This window comes from Rhinatrema bivittatum, chromosome 1 (assembly GCF_901001135.1).
Source record: "Rhinatrema bivittatum chromosome 1, aRhiBiv1.1, whole genome shotgun sequence".
NCBI lineage: Eukaryota > Metazoa > Chordata > Amphibia > Gymnophiona > Rhinatrematidae > Rhinatrema > Rhinatrema bivittatum.
Window position 1 is genome coordinate 822,821,757 of NC_042615.1, and position 23,425 is coordinate 822,845,181.

General features: G+C 42.5%; 1 protein-coding gene across 2 annotated transcripts in view; it reads left to right on the top strand.

The window, feature by feature from the left end:
• The first annotated feature begins 7,368 nt into the window (after window positions 1–7,368).
• Window positions 7,369–23,425, top strand: part of LOC115079074 (deleted in malignant brain tumors 1 protein-like) — a 75,173-nt gene continuing 59,116 nt past the window's right edge. Inside the window, exons 1-3 of one of the 2 annotated variants that reach the window (XM_029582102.1) lie at window positions 7,369–7,458; window positions 13,199–13,287; window positions 17,974–18,297. In XM_029582102.1, coding sequence (XP_029437962.1) covers window positions 13,218–13,287; window positions 17,974–18,297 — 394 coding nt within the window. In that variant the 5' untranslated portion in view covers window positions 7,369–7,458; window positions 13,199–13,217. The remainder of the gene's footprint in view (window positions 7,459–13,198; window positions 13,288–17,973; window positions 18,298–23,425) is intronic. The other variant, XM_029582109.1, reaches the window with a different exon arrangement.

Sequence of the window (23,425 nt, forward strand, 5' to 3'; positions counted from 1 at the left end):
ATTAATATGTTCTTGCTTGAATCCCTTTTCCTGGTAAGACTCCAGTATGTTGAGATCTAAATGTGAGGTGGGGGTTCATTCCAGAGTAGTAACGATGAGTCACTTCTAGGGCCTTGGGGTTTATGCACTTGGACTTGAACAAAACAGTTCCTTCACTCTGACAGGTGTTCTAATCGAAATCTTTTACAGGAACAAAACTTCAATTGTGAAAATCCAGCATACTCTACATTTACTTAGAGATGAATCTGTATCATCCATTTACACATTCACAAGCTACGCATACAGGATCCCCCTAATTCTCTTTCATAGGTTGGATCTCCCTTTGGATAGGTTCTGGGAGTTGCAGCTGATGAGTCTCATTTCCCTTTATTTTCCTTGATATTCCTGGCTGGTGTCAACTCTTCTTTCCCTCCAGTTGTGCCATTCAGGCACCAGATTGCATTGACTGGGAAAGCCAGTATGAGACTCTTTCTCCCTGAAGATTCACAGGGAACTGCTGGCCGGCTTTCAGATCCCTACCTAGCAACCCAGAACTGTAACTCCACTGAGCACACAGACTGGACGATGTCATACCTTGAGAAGATCCTGGGAAACTCTCCTTAATTCTTGACCTTAGGACCTTAAAGTAAAACATATTTTGCTTGAAAATGTATTTTATTATAATTTACTTTGAGTTCAAAGGGAAAGAAGAGATATTGATGTTTAAAAAATGAATATATAATTAGTGATTTACATATGTAAAATTTGCCCTCTCTCGGTGCAGCTTTACCTAGATGTCATATTTAGAGGAAGTGTTTCTGAGGGCATTTTTAGACTGGGGGAGATCACATACAGGTTTATTCCTGCCTGGTCTGTTTGTTTTTTATGTATTAATTTGTGTACGATGGTCAGTGATTTGTGTTCTATTCAGAATTTTATTGGTAGCCAGTGTAGTGATAGAAGTATAGGGGTTATATGTTCATTCGTTTTTGGGCCTGTAAGGATTCTGGCAGCTGAGTTTTGTAGGATTTGGAGTGGTTTGAGGTTGGAATATGGTAGTCCAAGAAGTAGGGAGTTGAAGTAGTCAATGTTTGAGAAGAAGAGTAGTTGTAGTTCTGTTCTGAAATCGTATGAGGTTAGGAAAGGTTTTAGACATCTTAGAGTTAATAATTTGTGATATCCCTCTTTAATTTTGGTTGTTAAGTGGTTCCTGTGGTTCATTGTCCATTATGACTCCTAGGTTTCTAGTGTGTGTGACTGGGGAGATTGGGTTCATCTGGTTTCCAAGATTGAGTGGTGGTGGTGGTGGTGGTGAAGGGCTGGGTTTTCAATCCATGATTATTATTTCAGTTTTTTTGATGTTTATTATGAGTTTCATGCGTGTTAGTAGTTGTTTGATTGAATCTAGTAGTGTGGCCGTTTCCTTGTAAGTTTCTTCCAGTGTATTTTGGATAGGTAATAGTATTTGTATGTCATCCGCGAAGAGGAATTGGGTGACTCTGAGATCATTTAGAAGATGGCATATTGGAAGTAGGTATATGTTGAAAAGAGTGGCGGACAGGGCAGAGTCTTGGGGAACTCCAATGTTGAGGTTAACTTTTTTGGATAGGGTGTTGTTAATTGATACTTGGTAGCTTCTGTTAGATAGGTAAGATGAGAACCATCGTAGGGTTATGTTGGTTAGACCAATTTCTGTCAGTCGTTCTAGGAGAATTGTATGGTTTATCATGTTGAATGCAGCTGATAGGTCTAAGAGGATGAGTAGGTATTTCTGGCCATTGTCAAATCCTCTTAGTATTGTGTCATTCAGTGAGAGTAGGAATGTTTCTGTGCTTAAATTTTTCCTGAAGCCAAATTGCGTTGAATGTAGGATGTTGTTTTTTTCAAGGTAGTCAGTGAGTTGGGAGTAAACAGTCTTTTCGTTGATCCTGGTTATGAGGGATAGGTTCGAGATGGAACGGTAGTTTGATGGGTTGTTGGGGTTTAGGTTGTTCTTTTTAGGAATGGTTTAATTACTGTTGATTTGAGACAGTTAGGGTAGTTTCCTTCCGTCAGGGATAGGTTGACAATATCGGTGAGTGTTTTTGTTAGGGTGGGTTCTATAGTTTTGATGGTTGGTATGGGGATGCTGTCGAGTGGGTGTTTGGCAGGGTTCATTTTTTTGATGATTGACTGAATTTTGAGGGAGGAGGCAGGGTTGAAGTTTGACCAGTTTGGTATTTATTTTAGATTCATTTTGATGGTTTGGCTGTTGGTGTTGAGATTGTTATTGATTAAGCTTATTATTTTCATATTAAAGAATTCTGCAAACTCGTTGCTTCCATTTTTTGTGCATGGTGTTTTCTGGTTGGCTGGGGTTTTTGTGAGGTTTTGCACTATGGAGACTAGCATTCTGGGGTTGTGTTGGAATTTATTGATTTTGTTTGCGAAGAATTCTTTTTTGGCGTTGTTAATGAGGTTTTTGTAGAGGGAGAGGTAGCTTTGATATGCGGTTAGCATAGATGTTGTTTTATTCTTCCACTATGCTGTTTCTTTCTTCCGGAGCATGCATTTAGCCACCCTAATGTTTTCATTGTACCATTGATTGAGATGTTGTGGGTTTTTTATTGTTTTTGTGATAGTGGGGTTGATGTTGTCAGCCAAAGTTTTGGTGATGTTGAGCCATAAGATTGTGGCATTTTTGGAGTTTGATAGGTCTATGTTTGTTAACTCTGTTTGTAGTGTTTCTTTTAGGATTTCAATGTTGAATGGAGGATGGTACATTATTTTTCTTGGTGTGTTTTGTGTTGTTGTGAGGTTGTAGTTATAGGTCAAGTTGGCTTGAATCAGGTGGTGATCTGACCAGGGGATTTTGGCAATGTTGGTTTCATGGGCTAAACATGCTTCGGGGTTAATGAAGATGAGGTCTATGGTGTGTCCAGCATTGTGTGTTGGGGCATTGATCACTTGTTTAGTCACAATGTTGATAGTGCATCAATGATGGTTTGGCAGGTTTTTGAGTGGGGGAGTGTGTCCATGTGGATGTTGAAGTCTCCCAGGATGATGATAGGTTTGCTTAGGGAGATATTGTTCATAAGGTACTCTATTAATGGGGAGCAGTTTTTGTCTAGTGAGCCAGGGGGACAGTAGACCAGGCAAATTTGGAGTTTTGTGGAGTTGAATAGTGCGAATTTGTAGGGAACACATATGTTTTTTGGACGTAGTTTCATCTGTAGATTTTTTTTTTTGTGATCAGCATTAGGCCTTTCCCTTTTTTCTTTGGTCTGGGTATTGAGAATGTTTTGTATGTTGGATTGTATATTTGGTTGATTAGTACGGAGTCAGTGTTTTTGAACCAAGTTTCACTTATTGCGATGAAGTCCGGTTTTGCGTCTGTGAGTAGGTCATTGATTATTGGGATTTTCTTCACTATTGATTGCGCATTGAATAATAGGAAGGAGAGAAGAATGTAGTTTGTATATTGTTTATGGGAGTTGTGTGTAATGTTTATTAGCTGTTGGTCATTTCTTTTATAAAGTTTTGGGGGTATGGGTTTAGCTTGTGTATTGTTGTTTTTCTTGAGGGAGGGTCTGTTATTGCAGGTCGGGATTTTGTGAGTTGTCATTTCCATTGGTAGTTTCAAGCTGACTAGTAGCTTTGTTGGTTATGTATTAAGGGTTGTGTGATGCTTCTGGTCTGGCATCGGCGATTTAAATCCCCTGGTCTAGGCACTTTCGGTGATGCGGTTGGGGGGATGTGTCGGTCGCGTCTCGGGTCGCTGGGCCGGTCAGGTGAATCACGTGGGGAGATGGTCAGAAGAGGCAGGGAGCCTCTGTATCCCTCAGCACAAGCAGCAGGTGAAGACTTGCCTGTTCAGGGTGCAGCTTCTTCATTTGCCTCTGGTCCGGCATCAGCGATTTAAATCCCCCAGTCTGGGTGCTTTCGGTGATGCGGTTGGGAGGCGTGTTGGTCGTGACTTGAGTTGCTGGGCCGGTCGGCTGATTCACGTAGGGAGACGGTCGGCAGGGAGCCTCTGTATCCCTCGGCACAGGCAGCAGGTGAGTACTTGCCTGTTTGGGATGCGGCTTCTTCGATGGCCTCCAGTCCTGTGTCAGTGATTTAAATTCCCCGGTTTGGGCATTTTCGGTGACACAGTTGGGGGCATGTCGGTCGCATCTCAGGTTGCTGGGCCGGTTGGCTGAATCCCGTGGGGAGACAATCGGAAGAGGCAGGGAACCTCTGTATCCCTTGGTGCAGGCAGCAGGTGAGGACTTGTGTGTTCGGATTGTGGCTTCTTCAATCTGATGAGAGAGGTAATGGTGATGGGGCTGCTTAACAATAGTGATCATAACATAATCAATTCTGAAATAAAAGACTGGGTCAGTAAGTAAATCCATGGCTCTAGCACTAAACTTTCTAAAGGGAAACTTTGATAAAATGAGAAGAATATTTAAAAAAAAACTGAAAGGTGCAGCTACAAAATTTAAGAGTGTGGATATTGTTAAAAAAAACAACAAAAAACATCTTAGAAGCACAATCCAGATGTATTCCAATATTAAGAAAGGTGGAAGGAAGTTCAAATGATTTCCAGCATGGGTAAAAAGTGAGATGAAACAGGCTATTTTAGCCAAAAGATCTTCATTAAAAAATTAGAAGAAGGATCCATCAGAAGAAACTAAGATAAATCATAAGCATTGGCAAGTTAAATGTAAGACATTGATAAGACAGACTAAGAGAGAATTTGAAAAGAAGTTAGCCATAGAGGCAAAAAGTCATAATACAAACTTTTAAAAATATATCAGAAACAGAAAGCCTGAGAGGGAGTTGACTGAACTATTAAATGATCAAGGGGTTAAGGGTCACATAAGGAAGAGAAGGCCATTGTGGAAAGCTTAAACAAATTCTTTGCTTCAGTGTTTACTGCAGAAGATGTTGGGGAGATACCTGTTCCAGAGATGGTTTTCAAGGGTGACAATTCAGATGAACTGAACCAAATCTGGAAGATGTAGTAGGCCAGATTGACAAACTGAAGAGTAGTAAATCAGCTGGACTGGATGGTATATACCCCAGAGTTCTGAAATAATACAAAAATGAAATTTCAGACCTATTACAATTAATTTGTAACCGATAAAATCAGCCATTGTACCTTAAGACTGGAAGGTAGCCAATTAATCTCGATAATTAAAATGGATCCAAGAGTGATCCAGAAAACTGTAGACCAATGAGCCTGACTTCAATGCCAGGAAAAATCATGGAAATTGTTATAAAGAATAGAATCATAGAACAGTTAGATATACATGGTTTAATGGAACACAGCCAACATGGATTTACCCAAGGGAAGTCTTGCCTCACAAATCTTCTATATTTTTTAAAGGGGTGACTAAATATGTAGACCAAGGTGAACCAGATAGATATGGTGTTTTTGGATTTTCAGAAGGCATTTGTCAAAGTCCCTCATGAGAGGCTTCTAAGAAAACTAAAACATCATGGTATAGGAAGCAATGTCCTTTTGTGGAACTGCAAACTGGTTAAAAGACAGGAAACAGAGAGTAGGATTAAATGGTCTGTTTTCAAAGTGGAAAAAGGTAAACAGTGGAGTGCCTCAGGGATCTGTATTTGGACTGGTGCTTTTAAAATATTTATAAATGACCTGGAAAGGGGTATTATGAGTGAGGTGATCAAATTTGTGGATGACAAAAAATTATGCAGAGTAGTTAAATTTCAAGCAGATTGTGATAAATTGCAGGAAGACCTTGTGAGGCTGGAAAATTGGGCATCCAAATGGCAGATGAAATTTAATGTGGACAAGTGCAAGGTGATGCATATAGGGAAAAATAACCCTTGCTATAGTTACACAATGTTAGATTCCATATTAGGAGTTATCACCCAGGAAAGAAAATTAGCCATTATAATGGATAATGCATTGAAATCATTAGCTCAGTGTGCTGTGGCAGTCAAAAAACAAACAGAATATTAGGAATTATTAGGAAGGAAATGGCGAATGAAACAGTGGATGTCATAATGCCTCTGTATCACTCCATTGTAAAACCGCACCTTGAATACTGTGTGTAATTCTGGTCGCCGCATCTCAAAAAAGATATAATTGCGATGGAGAAGGTACAGAGAAGGGCAACCAAAATGATAAAGGGGATGGAACAGCTCCCCTCTGAGGAAAGGCTGAAGAGGTTAGGGCTGTTCAGCTTGGAGAAGAGATGGCTGAGGGGGGATATGGTAGTGGTCTACAAAATTATGAAAGGACTTGAACAGGTAAATGTAAATGTTTATTCTGTCAGGAAATAGGACTATTTTATAAAGTGTGTGTGGAAGCTGCACATTTTATAAGTACCATGTATTTCTGTCCCCAATTAACCCTGTATATTTGTAATGCAGGAACACGCAGACTTTCTCTACCCATTTAAAAAAATTATATGCATATTTTTAAACACAAAATAATTGTAAAAATGCCTGCATAATACCCAGAATTAAATGCAGAGGCAGGTATTTTATGAAGGATGCAGGGATGCTGTTCTGAAAATACACAGTATCGTAGTAAATGACAGCAGAAAAGGACCTGCCCAGTGAGTTTATTTTATTTTATTTTTTTTATTTTTCTTAGCATACTAACTGCCGCTCTTAGGCGGGAACCAAAAACTGAGCTCCTTCCTCTTAGCAGCTAAACCAAAAATCTCACCTACATCTCTTCAGCCCCTTGTTATTTGCAAGGTTCACCCGCTCAGACTGCCTAGAGGAGATGCTGAACATGGTATTCCTTGTAGATGATTTGTAGGTGGCTGGGGTCATCTAGTGGCCAACCTGTGGCGGCTCTACAGCATAACCCCTAGTTCTACAGCAGGAAGGAGTTGGAGTCCTTTGTGTTATTATAATATCCTCCAGGTATTTAAAAATGTGCATCGTATCACTCCTGTCTTTCTTCTTCTCCAGAGTCTCACCTCAGAAGTCATCTGGTACAGATTCCACACCATTTTGGTTGCCCTTCTCTGGACTGCTTCCATCCTGTCTCCAACATTTTTTAGACATGGTCTCCAGAAACTACAGTACTCCAGGTGAGGCCTCACCAATGACCTTACAGGGTGCATTTTCACCGCCTTTTTCCTGCTGGTTATGACTCTCTCCTTGTAGCTCCGCATCCCTGTGGCCTTAGCTGTGCTATGACAGACAGCATTGGTAAACCCTGTGAATCCATTGAGGCTGCTTATTATTAGTTACTTACCTGTAAATAAGGTTCTCTAATAACAGTAACTCTGTGGATTCATAAAACCCGCTCACCTCCCCTTATAGAGTTACAAACTCAGTTCTGTCTTTAAGTTTTGCAAAACAGGAAATGGGGGATTGGAGCTGGCCCCAAGATGCCTGGATACTTGGCAGCCAATTCAGAAATATCAAGTTACCTAACCCGTTAGCTTGGGGAGCTCCATAAATTCAGAATGAGAAGTCAGTGTGAATCCAACCAGCTGTTGATCTTATAGACCCTAACTAGAGGTAAGCGATTTCACTTTATTGTTCATGTTTAAAAATCCAGACCTTGGACCATAAGGAGTAATTGCATTAGTTTTGCTTTAGTTGCTTTTTCTATCCTGGTGCAATAAATGTCTCTATGCTCAGATGCTTTGGAGTGTAGCATTAGCAGATCGGAGGATATAGTGATTTTGGTTTTATAATGTCCATTAATTGTGTCACTTATGCGTATGCATTACCTTGTTAATATCTAATTCTCTTCCCCTCCAAGTTACCCCACCCCCCTGTTGTTTGTAACTTTATTTCCTCTGTTGAGTTTACCAAATGTGATATTTTATATGAATGTCGGTATAGACAAGTTTTTAAATAAATAAATAAAATAAAAAATGAATAACATTTTGATTTGGAAGAAAATTAGAAGCAATTATGTGCCTAACACTGAATGTCCCACCAACATTAATCAATCTTTGGTACACGATGGCTCCTCTAGCACATCCTCTGGGCTTCTGATAACTTCGATTCGGTATAAGGGAGCCGTCCTTGTGAAACTGAGTGGTCTCTTTTTAATGTGTCTTGGCATTTGCCTGAGATTAAATTAAAAAAAAAAACATTTTTGGATGGAGATCTTCAAGACAATGAAAAACACATTGCTTACAGTCCCCAGCTGACGGGAATTTCCACTTTTACTAAAGAAAGCAGCAGCCTCTGTGAACACAGCGAGCAACGTTCAAGGCAGTTTTTCACAGGTAAAATGTGTTTCACCCTCAGAAATTGATTGAATGAAAACTGCACACCCTGTTTACAGGTGGAGGCGTGCTTGTAGCACCGCAAAGCTTGTACGTTTTCCTACATTGTAGTGGAGATGTTCCTGAAGGCGGGAGAAAACAGTGCATCTAACATTGCTTAAACCTGTGCAGGAACTGCAGGTGAAAATCTCCACGGGGAACCTTTCCCTCTGGCAATTCTCAGAGTGAAAGCAAACACACGGACAGCTTAGGTGATGAGCTGCTGAAACAATTGCAAAACTTGAAGGAGAAAGGGCTGACTGTAAGTTACACACCCAACGGACAGTTCAATGAGTCACTTCTGAGGAAGAGCCATGAAATGGACTATTTCCAAGCCTGGATCAAATAGCTAGCAAGGGAATAAAAATGGTATGGGGGGGGGGGGGGGAATAACAAATAGCTAGCAAGGGAATAACAACGTATTGGGGGGGGGGGGACAGTGTTGAAGAGCCTGAATTCTTGGCAGTGTACATTTGCTTTCCTTTTTCAAATCAGCAGCTGCAAAGCGTGCAAACTAAAATTATCTGTGCTACACATAGTAACCACACATTAAAATTATCCCCGTACTTTGCAGCTGCTATTTGTGCTGGCGGTTAAGGCGGTGGCAACACAGCAGGTGTAGATGTGAAAATCCCACGCGCATACTGTTTGACTCCCCAGGCCTAAGCGTGCTCTCAGCAATGCCTCTTTTTAACCTTGCTTGAAGGTCAGCGTGCTACAGAAGCCCTCACGGACTTTCGGCTGGACAGAGGAAAGCTCTTTTCACTCAGGCTGTGTTACCCAAATAAATGTTCGTTTGCCCGGGCTTTGAAACGTGTCCTTCCCTAGCAGCACATTCAAAAGGTTTTGGCGCGTAGAATTGGAAGTCGAGTGCATAAGCAGCTTGCGTGCGTGCCAGTAGTATTCTGAAAAATACTTCTGAGGTATGAGTGCATAGGAAGCTAACATCTTGTAATTGAAAATGAGGGATCAGGTGATGACAATGAAAGGGGTAGAATGAGGAGAAAGCTAATAGACTATTTCTTTACAGAAAGGATAGTGAAAGCATGGGCGAGTGGCGGGAAGGACAGGAAAGCATGGGCTAAGCCTGGGGGTCTCCGAGGGAGTAGATGGTGGATGGGAAGATAAGATCGGCCGTAAGACCATGTTCTGCCATCACATGTCTATGTTTCTAGTTGTACATTGGGTGTCTGAAAACCCGCCAGGAACTGGCAGTTCATGTTTGCCACAATGCTGATCTTTGTGGCCTTTCTGGCAACAAACTGGAGAGGATGGGAATCACATTGTTTAAGGCAGTATTTTTTAAGCTGGCCCTGTAGTAGTCATTTTATTTTTCAGGATGACTCTACTAAATATGTTAGGGATGTTTACAGAAAAAAATGTCATTTTGGCCCATTCATTTTTTTTTTTTTTTGCATGCTCCTAAAATTCATTGCGTTTTTTTTCAAATGGAAAAAAAAAAATCATATGGTTATTTCATGCATTTGTTTCCCACTAAAGTGAATTGGGGCAGCTATGCTTCCTGTTTAGGGCTAAAATTGGAGTTTTCCAATGAATGGATTCACGACTTTCAGCTCTTCATCAGCCTAAGATGGATTATTCACTTCCAGGGTTGCATAGCTCGAGTGAAGGTGGGGTCAGTGTGGGGATCTGTGTCCAACTGTCATCTTTTAGTCCACTTTCTCCTTCCCCTCTGCGGGAGTTTCCCGTCGTAGGTGCTTCAAGAAGTATTTCATCGAAGGAATCCTCTTTGTCACTGACGCTTCTAACCCTCGCCACCTCCTCTCCGAGCTCTGCCACCCGTTTCTGTGCACAGCCTCCACATAACTCTCTGAAAATGAACTCAGTTATGTATTTCATGGTGTTTTCTTTTGCTGTCTATGCCCAAAATTATAGCTGACAAATTCATTGTATACGGTAATATGATTTATGAACCACTTGTACTATGTGTGTATATATATATATATATATATATATATATATATATATATATACATATACAAAACTACCCCCAAAAAAATATTTTTGGAGAATGGAAAAAAACACTTTAATTGATCTAAACATAACACCATATGTCAAAAGTTTTTTAGTTGTATGTAACAATTTATTTATTTCAAATGTTTTTTTAAAACAATTAATTTTTTTCAAATTTAGATTTTTTTTATAAGACTATTTATGCCCAATATCTGGCTATACATATATTGCACTTATTCCCTCAATTACAGCTCTTCTACATGCATCAAATCTTGTGCAAACCTGCATATAATATTTTACATAGCCCTCACCTCTATGCTATTGCTAAACTCAATCTCACCCTCAAGAATGATACATTTCCTATTTAACATGCAATATTAATCACTGCTGACAAAGGACACTAGATTATGTCCTTTGTCAGTCAATTTAACATTCATCATCCTATCCACATGGCAACACTGTTACTGACATTCAACATCTATTGAAAAAGTTTATTTTAATTTTTAACCCTCTTTTTACAGTCTATAACGTAGCATGTGAATATTTGAGATATAACAAAATTCAACTCTCATCTGTAGTGTTCCCAATTGTCACCTCAACCACTCGATTCTTGCCAACAAGGAGTGAGACAGAAATGTCACTGGGTTCAATGGTTGCCTCAAGGCTAAATCCTTCCGTTTTGATTATAAACAGTATTCATATTTCCCAAACCCATGTGTACACCTCAATGCTGGGTAGACAAACTTTCAAAAAAATTTTTTTGAAAAGTATTGAGACTTAATATTTGCAACTGATGCTCTATTCATAAGCCATCCCGGTCTGCTCTGGCTCAATATTTTCAGCTCATATTCTATTTCACAGTGAACCCGGTTGACTGTGGCAACCATTGAACCCAGTGACTTTTCTGTCTCACTCCTTGATGGCAAGAATCGAGTGGTTGAGGTGACTTACTTACTGTTGATCGTTCCTTTTTGAATTATTCCCCTGAAGAAGCCAGGAAGGTGAAACAAGGGCCTTGTCGGGAAAGAATACAATACAATTGGGAACACTACAGATGAGAGTTGAATTTTGTTACATCTCAAATATTCACATGCTACGTTATAGACTATAAAAAGAGGGTTAAAAAAGTTAAAATAAACTCTTTTCAATAGATGATGAATGTCAGTAACAGTGTTGCCATGTGGATAGGATGATGAATGTTAAATTGACTGACAAAGGACATAATCTAGTGTCCTTTGTCAGCAGTGATTAATATTGCATGTTAAATAGGAAATGTATTATTCTTGAGGGTGAGATTGAGTTTAGCAATAGCATAGAGGTGAGGGCTATGTAAAATATCATATGCAGGTTTGCACAAGATTTGATGCTTGTGGAAGAGCTGTAATTGAGGGAATAAGTGCAATATATTTATAGCCAGATATTGGGCATAAATGGTCTTATAAAAAATCTAAATTTGAAAAAAATAAATTGTTTTAAAAAACACTTTTGAAATAAATAAATTATTTTTACATACAACTATAAAACTTTTGACTTATGGTGTTTTGTTTAGATAAATTAAAGTGCTTTTTTCCATTCTCCAAAAATATTTTTTTGGGGGTAGTTTTGTGTAATACAATAAGCACGAGTTCGGTATTACATTGCCTTTTTTTGGATTTCTATTATATATATATATACATATATAAAAGAGAGTTTACTACTTAAAAGCATGAGGCAATTTGCAAAACTGTATGTTTTGATGCAAATTCCGCACTCGCTTCTTGGAGGGAAATTCCAAGCGCACTTTCCCTTTCAACGATCCACAGTTTTAGCCAGTTTTAAGGTGCCCAATTTTCTAAAAGTTCTTTTGCACGGGTATTTCAGCATTTACTCACATAAATATTTCTGGGAAATTGTCCTCCCTATGTCTAATGATTGTATTATACAGGAGGAGCAGTATTGGGGTCATCATGAATTTTGAGTTTAATTATCAAAATCATGGAGTTGGGGGTGGATGGGAAATGGGGTGGCTTAAGGGCCTGAACGTTAATGGGGGATGGGTGCAAGGTTGAAGGTTCAGTTAGAATGCCTAATAGTCTTGCACCGGCACTGCTTCCTGTTTGATATATTGACCTCTTGTTCTACAAATTCCTCACCACTGAGCATTGCCTCCTATATGTTGTTCTACTCATTGTGGGGTAGATCTTAAAAAAATATGCACGTGCGTACTTGTGTTCATACAACCGGCGCAAACAAAAGTATGCCAGATTTTAAAAGATACATGCATAGCCACATGTATCTTTTAAAATCTGGGGTCGGCGCGCAGGTGTAACTTTGTGCGCGCCGGGCCGGCTGCCACATGCCATGTTCCGGTCCGGGGGTTGGTCCGGAGGCTGCGGCCATGCCCCCGGAACGCCCCTGGGCTGAAACCACGCCTGCGGCACTACCCCCGGATGACGCGCCAGCCACGTCACGCCCCCGACACGCCCCTATGATGCGCGAATCGCGACATGCCCCCCCCAGGAAAGCCCTGGGACTTACGCGCATCCCGGGGCTTTGCGCACGCTGGAAGCCTATGCAAGATTGGCTCGGCGCACACAGGGGGGTTTTAAAAGAGTTACACGCATAAATTATGCGCGTAACCGTTTTAAAATCTACCCCTATGTGTTTGGCTCTCTCTGCCACTTCCATGGTGAAGTTCCACAAACCAACCACAAGCTTGTATAAAACTGTTTGCTATAAACGTATGTGGCTTTTCACAATCTGTCCCTCCCAGTCCCGATTAAAGACTTTGATAAAGGGGTTACTTTAGTTACTGCAGGTGAAGATAAGGACACAGGAATCTGATGGAAATCAAGAAGAATTCATCTTATCATTCTGTAATTAGTAAATTAGCCATAAACATAACAATATATTGTGCCACCAACTTATTAATTGCATGTCTTTCATTGTTATATGCCAAGTTGATAAATTGTTTTCTGGAAAAGTATTACAGATGGCTTAATAATTTGTTCACAATTTAATGTCAGGGTTTCACCTCACAGGAGAATGAAGATCATCTCATTGCTCCTGGCTCTCAGCTTGCTGAGTCTGGATGTATTGGGCGATTCCAAGCAAGGTAAGGGATGGTTCCCCTTTCCAGTTCTCGAGACCCAAAATATCTGTGGACGATGTGCAATTATGCCTGTTGTCTTCTCTCTTCTCTTTCCCTTCTGTGATTGTGAATGAAATCCAGTTTCTGGAGGAAGTCTGCAGCGTAGGGTAAGTGCAGCTCTGGGGACGCTACTGCAGCCGAGAGGGGATGGCCGTGGAGATCCAGGTGGCTTCCTTCATTCTTCACCCAGGTCTGTGTGCAGCTGGGTGACCTGGTGCTTTAACTGAAGGTTGGGAAGGGGGCGGGGGAAACAGCCCGGGAGTCTTCATGAAAATCTGGGAGACTTGGGAAATCACAACCACCAGAGAAAGCATCTAGAATTGCAAAATAAAGGCATTGGAGGACAAAATTCAGACGTCAAATCTTAAGCCATAAATACCTTTGAAATGGTTTTTATCGAAAAGAACCATTACGAATTTAAACAAAAACTTCATTTTTATGTTTTACGGTATGCAAAATGTGAAAATAAACTCCTTAAAACTATTAGCATGAGCACTAAGAAGGAATGCACAGAAACTTAGCTTTTACAAGAGCTTTCAGATCCCGGCGTCCTGATGTAATCGCACAGTAAAATATAAAAATGGATGTTTTTAACTTGGGATGGTGCTGCTTTTTCACAAAATACTTCTACAAACAACTTAAAGCCAAAATAAATTACTTCCAGAGCAGGACTATTCATAACACCCAGGAATTCATTCCCTAAGCACTTACTTGCTTTGGGTCACGTTTAATCCTTTTAGTCCTGCCACCACAGTGCTCCTTATTTTTTTTTTAATTTTTTAAGTAATTGCAAATAAAAAGAAATCACTTCCCTCTGCACAAGAGCTATTGTTACGAACCTGCCCTGTTTAAGCTGCACGGGCAGCTTCTTCACCTCCCTGCCCCTTCTTCCTCATCAGTCCGGAGGCTGCCGACGTTCTTCAGCGCAACTGGAGCCGCGCTACTTCAGCTTTTACAGCGGCCATCATCTCTCGCAGCCTGGAGGCCGCTGTCATGCTCCATATGTGGCAGGAGCCGCTTTTATGCAGTCCCACGTGGCACGGAGCCGCGCTGCAAAACCTGACGCGGCCCAGAGGCCATCAACCTGCTTTTCCCATGGCTGGAGCTGCGCCTCGATTCTCCGTGCAGCCCGGAGGCCGCTGGCACTTCCCCTTGTGGCTGGGAGCTGCACTGCGAGATCTTATCTTATGCGGCCTGGAAGCTGCCAACAATATTCCCATGCGGCCCGGAGGCCGCCGACCCTAACTTAGGCCCTCCATGGGTGAAGGCCTGCATCCTGGGCCTCTCCGGTGGTAGAGAGCCATTTGCAGTTCAGCAGGGACACCACTCTCCAAGGTCCTGCACTGCTTTCTCTTAGGGGGCGAGGCCATGTCACTCTTCAGCTCTTAAAGGGCCAGCAAGGGAGAGGTGTCTTCTGATGTCATCAAGGGAGCCGCCTTCTTCCAGCAGTATAAAAAGGTCCTGTTTTCATTGCTTCATTGCCTTCGCAAGGAGCCAGTTCTTCTTAGGACTTCTCTGCAAGCAAGCATCTCAAGGCACTCCGTTCTTCATTGGAATTCCATGTCTTCGTGATGTCCTCACACCATGTCTTTGTCTTCCTCTGGTCTCTAGTCTTGACCTCCTCATCTGGTCTCGTCATTTCCAGTTGTCCTGATGTCTCCATTCCTTGTCTCGTGAGATCTGCTGATGTTCTGTTCTTCGGACCTCCACTTCAGATGTCCTCTGGGCAGAGTAAGCCTCCAAGAAGAACCTTACTTTATTTCTCCTAGCATCAGTGTCCATACTCCAAGTCCCTGGATCCTGAGGGCTTCCTGAGCCAGAACCCAGTTTTTAATCTTCTCTTCCCAATCATGTCCAGATCTTCGGAATCTCTTGCACCTGCTACCATCTTGATATGAACTCTGCCTATCCTGTCCTTGGCGGCTGTGTCTTGCCTTAACTGACTGGTCTGTAAGTTCAGGCCTTGTTGGAGTCTTCATGTCCTCGTCAAGAAACTGTATGGGGAGACCTCTTGTGTGGTATGTGACCTGCCTTGCTGGTAGTGTAGGGCACATGATGTGGCAGTACCACTACAGAACTCCATGTTGGACTTCATTTCCTATGACTCCATCTGAGTCCTCCATTTATCCAAGACTTGTCTTAGCCTACAACTTTGCATCCCTTCGTTGGATCATCCTGTGTCTCATCTCTTCACATAACCAGATGTCTCGTCTCATTTTATGCATCCAGAGAGTTGTCCCACTCCACATATCCCGAGTCTTGTCTCACTTCAAGTCTTCATTTGATGTCTTCATCCTCTGACCACTGTCCACCCTGTCACAGTTGCTGCTTCCATGCGGCAGGTCTGAAAGGGCTTGGAGTAGTCGGAGAACCATTCATGAGACCAACATTGTGTTGTTTGGGTCTCTCTGCTGCATACAGTGTGGCTGTGGTGAGGGCCATCATTCCTTCATTTTCTGCCCATGCTGGGGCACCACTCACCTGCCTTGGCACTTGCCGGAGCTCCTCTGTGGCAGTGTCAAGGCCTAAGGTTACACGTAAATCACCAGAGAAGGGCCCGCTACCAGCATTCCCACAACAGTTATCTTTAGTGCAAAATATTCATGTTGAGTTTGTGTTATGAAACAATGAGCTCAGCCCAACATAGCACCATGTTTCATTTGATGCTGCTTCAAAGGTGTCTGGCCAAAGTTGCTGTGACCATTTTCACAAATTAAACTTTAAAAAAACAGATACATAAGAGAACACAAAACAAAGATTACAGCTCTGCATACTGCATTAGTAAAGGTTACCTTTCAGCCCGATCTATGCCTAGAACTGTGGACTCCACCATCCCGATTGTTTAAGGAAATGACAGCGTTCTTTAAGCAGCTCTTACTTTTTAAGTCATGTGACCATGACATCAGTATGCATCAAAGGAAACGTAAGAGGCTGGCAAGGAAGTGCACAGATCAATTACAAGCATCAAATTGGTACTTGGTTAAAACTGATGCCATTTAACAGTAATTTGCAAGCCGGCACAAAATACAGATTAAAATGAATAGCAGAAAGAGCTGAACCCTGCAGAACACCGGTCTCTAGCAGATGAAAACTGGAGTGTTCCCCAACAATGGACTCTCTAAAGCTATGATCAGACAAGTAGGAGGTAAACCAATCCAGTGCCCTCTCCCTAGTACCAAATTCTCTAAGGTGAGATAGCAAAATGGCATGATTCACAGTATCAAATGCTGCAGAGATGTCTAAGCAAACCAAAACAAAACTCTGACCCTTTTCAAAACACCTCCTAAAGGTTTCAGAGCCTCCCGTCTGTTCATTAATGACATCACCTCTCTTAGTTACAAGCTCCCTGTTTTGCTCAGCTTCAAGAAAGATGTTTTCCTGTCGATTCTGTCTGAGAGGGCAGCTCTTCACGATTCTCCCACAGAGGGTCGCTGATTGCATGGCGGGTCTGAGGTGAGACAGACACGTGGCCACGTCAGCTGCCATTCTAAAGGCCGTGTCCGTGGAGAGACCTGCCGAACCGACACGGAGATCCGGCAAGCCACACGTTCACTGGTCATTACTGTGGGGATATCGTTTCTGTCAGGATGCAAGACCCGTTTGCAGCCCCCCAACTTCCTACCCATTTTTATGGGTTTGTGTTGGCTCCTGGCTCGGGGAATTGCCTCGCGTCACCCAAAAAGGCCTAAAAATCAAAAAAAGAGATCTCCTATTGGTGATTGTTCTTGTCGTCTCCTCCTTTAAGTGGAAGAGAAACCTTGGCCAGAGAGACTCAGTTTTCATAAGGAGGCACGCTCCTCTGCATATCACATGCATGTTAGAACTCTAATAAAAGGACGCGGCCGAGATTCGAAAGATGAAACTCAGGAATATCTCTCTCTGCTGCAATGAAGAAAAACACATATTTAAAAAAAATAGGAAATTAAAAAATTTCCAATATGAGGAAAGGCTGAAGAGGTTAGGGCTGTTCAGCTTGGAGAAGAGACGGCTGAGGGGGGATATGATAGAGGTCTTTAACGAGTAGATGTGACTCGGTTATTTACACTTTCGAATAATAAAAGGACTAGGGGGCATTCCATGAAGTTAGCATGGGGCACATTTAAGACTAATCGGAGAAAATTCTTTTTCACTCAACGCACAATAAGGCTCTGGAATTTGTTGCCAGAGGATGTGGTTAGTGCAGTTAGTGTAGCTGGGTTCAAAAAAGGTTTGGATAAGTTCTTGGAGGAGAAGTCCATTAATGGCTATTAATCAATTTTACTTAGGGAATAGCCACTGCTATTGAGTGCATCAGTAGCATGGGATCTACTTAGTGTTTGGGTAATTGCCAGGTTCTTGTGGCCTGGTTTTGGCCTCTGTTGGAAACAGGATGCTGGGCTTGATGGACCCTTGGTCTGACCCAACATGGCAAATTCTTATGTTCTTATGTTTTTAAAATCAATTCACTATTATCACTAAACCTTTGGAACTTTTCCAATCTCAGATGTTTTTGCAAACATAAAATTTTGTGAATGTTTTCTGAGCTTGAAAATAACCACTTTAGCTATTACTTAGCCTTGTTATTTGAGCTCTGGGTATCTCCCCTCTATATAAGCAAATCTCGGGGATGTGAGTGCTCCTACAGCTGACTCTCCAAGTCTCTTTTCCCAGGTGCGCTCAGCATAAGACTGATGGATGGAGACGGGCCATGCTCCGGAAGGCTGGAGATTTATCACAATAACGCCTGGGGGGCAGTTTGTTATCGTCCTCTGCATCTGGATCTCCCGATCAGTGGTGAAGATCTGAGGCGCCTGGGCTGTGGAACTGTCCTGCAAGTGATCCCTGAGGTTCCCTCCAAACAGAATCCACTGACTTTCATAGAATTCGAGACGACGTGTGCTGGAGTACCAGGCAGGACGAGATGTAACCACAAAATCAGAACCTCAGACAGCTGTGAATCAATGAAATATGTTACAATCACACTGTTACGTTCAGGTACTCTTAATAATAATAATAATAATAATAATAATAATAACAATAATATTAGTAATATTAATAGTAATAATAATATGGTTAAGTATAAAGCTGTTAAGGGTTTGAGGGCTTCTTATTATATAACAGAATATGACATTGAAGAGGAACAGGTTTTTTTAAAATTGCTTTTGAGTCCTAGTTATCAGTTGTCAGTGCTGTATTCATACTTTATACATCTCAGTGTCACACCTGCAATAGGCTCTGATGAAGATCCAATCCAGCTCTCTGTGCTGTGTTCATGATTTACATACATCACTGTTAATCTGCATGGGGCTTTGATGAAGATTCATGCTTCAGCTGTCTGTGCTGTGTTCATGCTTTACATACATCACTGTGAATCTGCATGGAGTTCTGATGAAGATTCACTCTTCAGCTCTCTGTGCTGTGTTCATGCTTTACGAACTTCACTGTGAATCTGCATGGAGTTCTGATGAAGATTCACTCTTCAGCTGTCTGTGCTGTATTCATGCTTTATGTACCACCTGGATGGAGCTCTGATGAAGAGCCATTCTGCAGCTGTCTGTTGGGTATTCATACTTTATGTGTATCAGTGTAATGCCTTCATGGGGCTGTGAAGATTTGCTCTTCAGCTGTCTGTGCTGTGTTCATGCTTTACATGTATTTGTGTGGCACCTGGATGCACCTCTGGTGGCAATCAGTACATCAGTCTCCTCTGCTCTCTTTACTTAGAAAAATAATTTTTAGATTGACTCAGCAGAAGTAGCTCTCATAACCTCTACGTGCTAATATTTTCTGAGTAAGGAAATAAAGAGTTGAGCAACTAGGAGTATAAAGGGGGATCTGAAGGCTTTTGAGTCCTTTGTATGCAGCTGGATTCCCCGAGTCTTGTTAATGCTTCTATTTTGACTCAAGTTACCTAAGTCAGATAAGGAGAAATTACTACTTACCTGATAATTTCCTTTTCTTTAGGACAGTCAGATGAATCCAGAACAAGTGGGTTATGCACCTCTACCAGTGGATGGAGACGGAGCAAACTGACGTCATGGTCAGTGACATCAGCCCGCCAGTATTCTCTGCAAAAGCCAAGTGTGGGCACAAACTAACATAACTTGATTATTAACAGATAACCATTCCAGCACTCAGCCAACAGGAAAACACTGAGTTCAGACAAAGGATATATTAAAACTAGTCTAGGGACTGGAGTAACGCTTACCAGTACTCCCTGGAACATGCAGCCACGCAGGAGGACCATAGCACAACCATTCGGCAGACAAGGGTGGGAAGGTGGATCCACCTGTCTGTACTAAAGAAAAGGAAATTATCAAGCAAGTAGTAATTTCTCCTTTCTTAGAGTTCAGATAGGTGAATCCAGAACCAGTAGGATGTACCAAACCTACTTCCGAACAGGGCCCTGCTCTGGAAGGCTGGAGATGGGGGGGGGGGGGCAGTTTGTTATCAACCTGCAGTCCAGTGAAAACCACATGTGTGAAGGCTGCATCATTCCGGGCCTGCAAATCCAGGCGGTAATACCGTGAAAAGGTGTGTAAGGAGGACCACATTGCAGCTTGGCAAATGTTGATAGGAGACAACAATCTAACCTCCACCCTTGACACTGCCTGAGCCCTAGTGGAATGAACCCTAACTTGACTAGGCAATGGTCACTCAGCATCCACATATGTGACCATGACCACCTCCTTAATCCAACGGGGTACTGTAGCCCACAACGCCTGTTCACCTTGCTTACTTCCACTGTGAAGAACAAACAGGCGATCCATCTTTCTGAGAGGTTTAGAAAGCTCTGTATACCTCAATATATGCCTCTGACATCCAAGGGCCATAACAGGTGATATTCCTCCACATCTCCTTCCCTGTCTGGAAATAGCAGAGAAATAGACTGATTCAAGTGAAAATCTGAGACTACTTTTGGCAGAAAAGAAGGAACAGCATTAGACTGTATCGACCTCGGAGTCACCCATAGAAATGGCTTCCGACAAGACAAGGCCTGCAGTTTGGAGACCCTATGCACTGAACAAATTGTCACAAGAAACACCACTTTCAAGGAAAGTAACTTCAAGGAAAGAGTACACATGGGTCGAAAGGTAGGGCCCACTAAAAAATCAAAAAATGGCATCGGTAACCATAAGGGAAGCCAAAGATGCATCACTCCTTTCAAGAAATGGGCCACAACTGGATGAGCCAACAAGGTTCCACCATTCACTTGACCACTGAAACAGGCAAGAACCACTACCTGTACCTTTAAGGAATTACGGGGCAATCCTTTACTCAATCCATCCTGCAAAAATTTCAAAATGAGCAGGATCTTAACTGAACAAGGAAGAACTCCTTGATCTGCACACCAAGACTCACATTCTTGCCAAACCCGTACATAGGGTAAGAAAGTGGAGAACTTTCTCACTTACAACAAGATAGCAATCACCGCAGTAGAATATCCACACTTTAGCAACCAAGCCCTCTCAAGGACCATACCATAAGACAAAATTGAGTCCGATCTTTGTGAACTGGCCCCTGCCGCAGCAGATTCTTGTGTGACAGAAACCGGAGGGAACAGTCCACCAGGAGCCTTCACAGATCTGCATACCATGGTCTCCTGAGCCAATCTGGTGCCACCAGGCGCACAATCCCCCTGTGACTCTCGATCTTCTGAAGCATTCTGCCCAACATGGGCTACAGGGAAAAAGCATACAGCAGCTTGCCCTCCAGCCCCTCCTGCACAAGGGCATCAATACACATGGACTTTGGATCTCTCCTGCAACTGAAGAATCGAGGAACCTTTGCATTGTGAGGTCACCAGAAGAACCAGAATGGAAGGCTCCAGTGATCCACTATTCAGTGAAACACCTCATTTGACAATTCCAATTCTCCTGGATCCAAACTCTGTCTGCTGAGAAAGTCTGCTCTTACATTATCTTTTTCTGCAATGTGTGATGCTGAGATCTCATAAAGATGCACTTCCACTCATTCCATTCTATTCCCTGTGACACTTGCTTGCTCTTGATTCCTCCCTGCCAATTGATGTAAGTCACTGTCGTCACATTGTCTGACATTATTCAAACGTCTTGACCCTGCAATCAGTTGCTGAACCACAAGCATGCCAACTGGATGGCACAGGCTTCCAGCCGATTGATGCTCCAGAAAGACTCTTCTATACTCCAGTGCCCTTGCATTGATAGCTCCTGACAGTGAGCTCACCAACTCTGGAGGCTCACATCTGTGGTGAATACTAGCCAGTCTGGTGATTTTAGGGAAACCCCCATTCTTAGATGATCCATTTACAGCCACCACTGCAGGTGAGTTCAGATTTCCATTGGCAGGTAAAGCCAGTGGGACATACTGTGTTCGTCAACAGACATACCTGCACCATCAGCTTCTGAATGCGTTCCTCCAGCAGGAACAACCTGCCCTGCTTCATGTTGAACCAAACACCAAGATACTTTAGTGTCTGAGATGGCTAAAGGTTGCTCTTGGCCAGTTTCATCACCTAATGCTGGGCTGCATAGAGAGAGGAATATCGAGTAAGAAAAGGGAAGTGATTATCCCCTTGTACAGGTCCTTGGTGAGACCTCACCTGGAGTATTGTGTTCAGTTCTGGAGACCGTATCTCCGAAGAGACAGAGACAAGATGGAGGCGGTCCAGAGAAGGGTGACCAAAAAGGTGGAAGGTCTTCATCAAATGACTTATGAGGAGAGATTGAAGAATCTAAATATGTACACCCTGGAGGAAAGGAGGAGCAGAGGTGATATGATACAGACTTTCAGATACTTGAAAGGTTTTAATGATCCAATGACAACGACAAACCTTTTCCATAGGAAAAAAATCAGCAGAACCAGGGGTCACGATTTGAAGCTCCAGGGAGGAAGATTCAGAACCAATGTCAGGAAGTATTTCTTCACGGAGAGGGTGGTGGATGCCTGGAATGCCCTTCCGAAGGAAGTGGTGAAGACCAGAACTGTGAAGGACTTCAAAGGGGCGTGGGATAAACACTGTGGATCCATAAAATCAAGAGGCCGTCAATAAAGAGTGGGTGGCTCGCCAGAATGACGGCTACTGCCTGGAGATAATACCCTTATTCAATAAACATACACATGGTTACTGTGACTCCAACATCACTCTAAGCTACAACAGCAAGAGGAAATGTGGAAAAAAGGATTCGCACTCACAAAGTGGGGAGTAGCTGGCTTGTTACGGCGGTTACTACCCCAAACCAAATAAGCCTGATACTTCACTTTCAATGCATATCCAGCATAGCTCTCTGCTTCAACGGTAGGGGAGAAGAAAAACTGATACTTCACGCATAGCTCTCTGCTTCAACGGCAGGGGAGAAGAAAAACTGATACTTCACGCATATCCAGCATAGCTCTCTGCTTCAACGGCAGGGGAGAAGAAAAAAGGATTCGCACTCACAAAGCGGGGAGTAGCTGGCTTGTTACGGCGGTTACTACCCCAAACCAAATAAGCCTGATACTTCACTTTCAATGCATATCCTGCTTCAACCGCAGGGGAGAAGAAAAACTGATACTTCACGCATATCCAGCATAGCTCTCTGCTTCAACGGCAGGGGAGAAGAAAAACTGATACTACACGCATATCCAGCATAGCTCCCTGCTTCAACGGCAGGGGAGAAGAAAAACAACCAATAAGGGCTGAATAACACAGTCTGGGTAAAACAAATAAACATGGGTGTAGCTTGCTTATTGCGGCGGTTACTACCCCTACTACCCCTAACTAATCAAGCTTGATATTTCACTTGGTTGCAGCTCCATCACTGCTCTCTACATTCATGGTGGGGGTGGAAGACAAATAGAACCAAAGAGCTAAGAGAAACAGATAAGTATGAGAAAAAAATGTGAAGCTTGCTGGGCAGACTGGATGGGCCGTTTGGTCTTCTTCTGCTGTCATTTCTATGTTTCTATATGTTTCTAACCTAGTTCCTGCAACAAGAAATCACCTTGCGTGACACCTGGAGCTCTCTTCTTGATTCTTGGCCCAAATCAGCCAGTCATCCAAGTATGGGTATACTAGGATCTCATCCTTACTCAGTTTTGCTACCACCAATACCATAACCTTGGAAAAGGTTCTGGGCATGGTGGCCAATCCACAAGGCAGTGC